Source organism: Chaetura pelagica, unplaced genomic scaffold, assembly GCF_000747805.2.
Source record: "Chaetura pelagica isolate M959 unplaced genomic scaffold, ChaPel_1.0 scaffold399, whole genome shotgun sequence".
In the NCBI taxonomy this organism is placed as follows: domain Eukaryota; kingdom Metazoa; phylum Chordata; class Aves; order Apodiformes; family Apodidae; genus Chaetura; species Chaetura pelagica.
This window is the reverse complement of record NW_009970719.1, coordinates 67,918-70,168: the sequence shown is the minus strand read 5'-3', so window position 1 is coordinate 70,168 and position 2,251 is coordinate 67,918. Positions and strand designations below refer to the sequence as shown.

General features: G+C 37.4%; 1 protein-coding gene across 1 annotated transcript in view; it reads right to left on the bottom strand.

Moving 5' to 3' along the window:
• Positions 1 to 1,095: 1,095 nt before the first annotated feature.
• PNISR (PNN-interacting serine/arginine-rich protein) overlaps positions 1,096 to 2,251 on the bottom strand; it is a 15,444-nt gene continuing 14,288 nt past the window's right edge. The window contains exon 11 of the mRNA XM_010006322.1: positions 1,096 to 2,247. Coding sequence (XP_010004624.1) covers positions 1,695 to 2,247 — 553 coding nt within the window. The 3' untranslated portion in view covers positions 1,096 to 1,694. The remainder of the gene's footprint in view (positions 2,248 to 2,251) is intronic.

The following is a 2,251-nucleotide window of genomic DNA, read 5'->3' as shown; positions in this document are numbered from 1 at the left end:
TTTGCACTGAAGCTGTTTACTTACTTTACTTCTGCATCTAATTTATAAAAAAAATTACATTGGCAAAAATGCTACATAGCTGAACTCTAGTTCTAGTTAAGTGGATGAATCTGTTCATGAAGTCATGCTCTGCAAGTTGCCTACACCAGGGTATTTTTTCCTTAGAAGACACAGCCATCAAAGATCTTACTTTGATGTTAATTAAGCCTTTTATCTTCCTCACAATTGGTATCATACCAGACCCTTCCAGGCACAGATCCCCAATCTTCCTGAATTCATGTTTTGCTTTAAAAGTCACTGGCCTAGGGTTGTGTATTGTTTTATTGTTGTGGGTTTTTTTTAACCTAGTATTATTTCACACTCTTGTTACTGACAGCAATAGTCCATTTCCAAGGAGGTAATTGGTGACCTCTTTCACTTTATGGTGATATTAAAACCAAAAGTTTTAAGTTATGATGCTGTCTAATCAATGTATTATCTTCACAGCAATCACAATTCTCAAAACACTAACAAAAATAACCAGCTTTAATGTTTACTATACATTTAATGCATGTGCCAAAATGTTAAGTTAACCTATTACCAGTTTCTGAATGTGCACTGAGTGCCATTTATAAATATATGCCATAAAAACATCTAAAATACTCAGTCTTGTTCCTGTAATATCCCTGAACACCCAGAACGTTCTGACTGAAAACTTGGCGAGGAACAGAGTTTCAGAGCTTAACACTGTCACACAAGATCAGTTAGTCACACATATTCCTAATGGGGTTCAGTCACTTCTAAGTATAACTTGCATTACAGTGACCCATACTTTACACACACAGCATATATCACCTGCTAGTCCAGATAGAAAGGATTTTTAAAATCTATTACACATATCTGAAGAAAAAAATATGACTTTTCCTTGTTCCTCCACACCCCCCCAGCCCATCAAGTCCATGGATTACATACTTTGACAAGTGTTCTACGTTAAAAACTTTCAAGTACCTTAAAGTTTTGTTATACCAAAAAAGCTGCCTTTTTCTTTCTTTTTTTTTTCTTTTTTAAAGTACTTTGTACAATTTAACACAAAATTCAGGTGCAAGAATTTTAAACAAAAAAAAATGAACTAAAGAGCTTTATTGACATCACAGTACATTCAATAGTAATTTTTAAGAACATTACAGCTGAAAGAGAATGGCATGTTTTATATTCTTAATAAGCACTACTGTTCTTGAAAAAATGTAATACAAAGAAATCCTATTAGGTATTTAATTCTGAGCAGCATTTGGAAAAAAATACACCTATTTACAGATAAAAAAAGGGATTCTGGTTTCACCTACATAGCCACAATGTGCCTCTATAATGAGACAAGCCTTTTATAACTCATGGAATTTTTAAACATCACAGCACTGGTGCCATAACATTCCTCAGCGTTTACGACGAAGAGGAGTCGTCGATCTGAAAAATAAAGGAAAAGGGGAGGGGGAAAAGTTAATGGGAAGAAAACCTTAAAACCCCAAACCCACACACACGTTAGGCTTAGTCATTAATAGTTTTATTAACATCGTTTCCCAAGTTACTTTTGCCTAAGACAAACTTAAATCAATACCATACTTGATTTAAAAAGAAAAAAAAAGTTCCTATGCCGTACACATGAAGACGAATAGCAAAAAATAAAAAAGAAAAGTCAGACAAAATACTTAAAAAGTATACTACCTTGATCGTGACTTAGACTTGTGTTTGCGGCTTGCCTTCTTACCAGACCTTTGGGATTTCTCCACGGAGCATGACCGAATATGCTTCGATTTCTTGGCCTTCTTTTCTTTACTGCTTCCTGGCGATTCCGAGCTACTCCTTGCACTAGATTCAGAGCCTGACCGTTTTTTGCTATCTTTGGTAGTAATTTTTTTGCTTTCTTGCCTGGAATCCTGCCTTATGATTTTCACGCAGATGGAATCACCGCGAGAGAAAGTTCTTTCGCTGTCTCTTTTCCTCTTTAACCTACTGTCGTCATGATTGCCAGCCTTACTGTCTTTTTCCTCTTTTTTGGGCTTATCTTTCCTTTTCTCCTGATCCCTCTCCCTTTCTCTGTTCTTTTTCCTGTCTTTATCTACCCCTCCACCCTGCTCCTTCTTCCTTTCTTGATCTTTCCCCTCGCTTTTGTGTTTGTGCCTGTTTCCAGTGGGGCTCCTACGCTGGTCGTCAGCCTTACGCCTGTCCCTGCTCCTGCTGCGGCTCCCGCGGTTCGCTCGCCTGTCTCGCGAGCGGC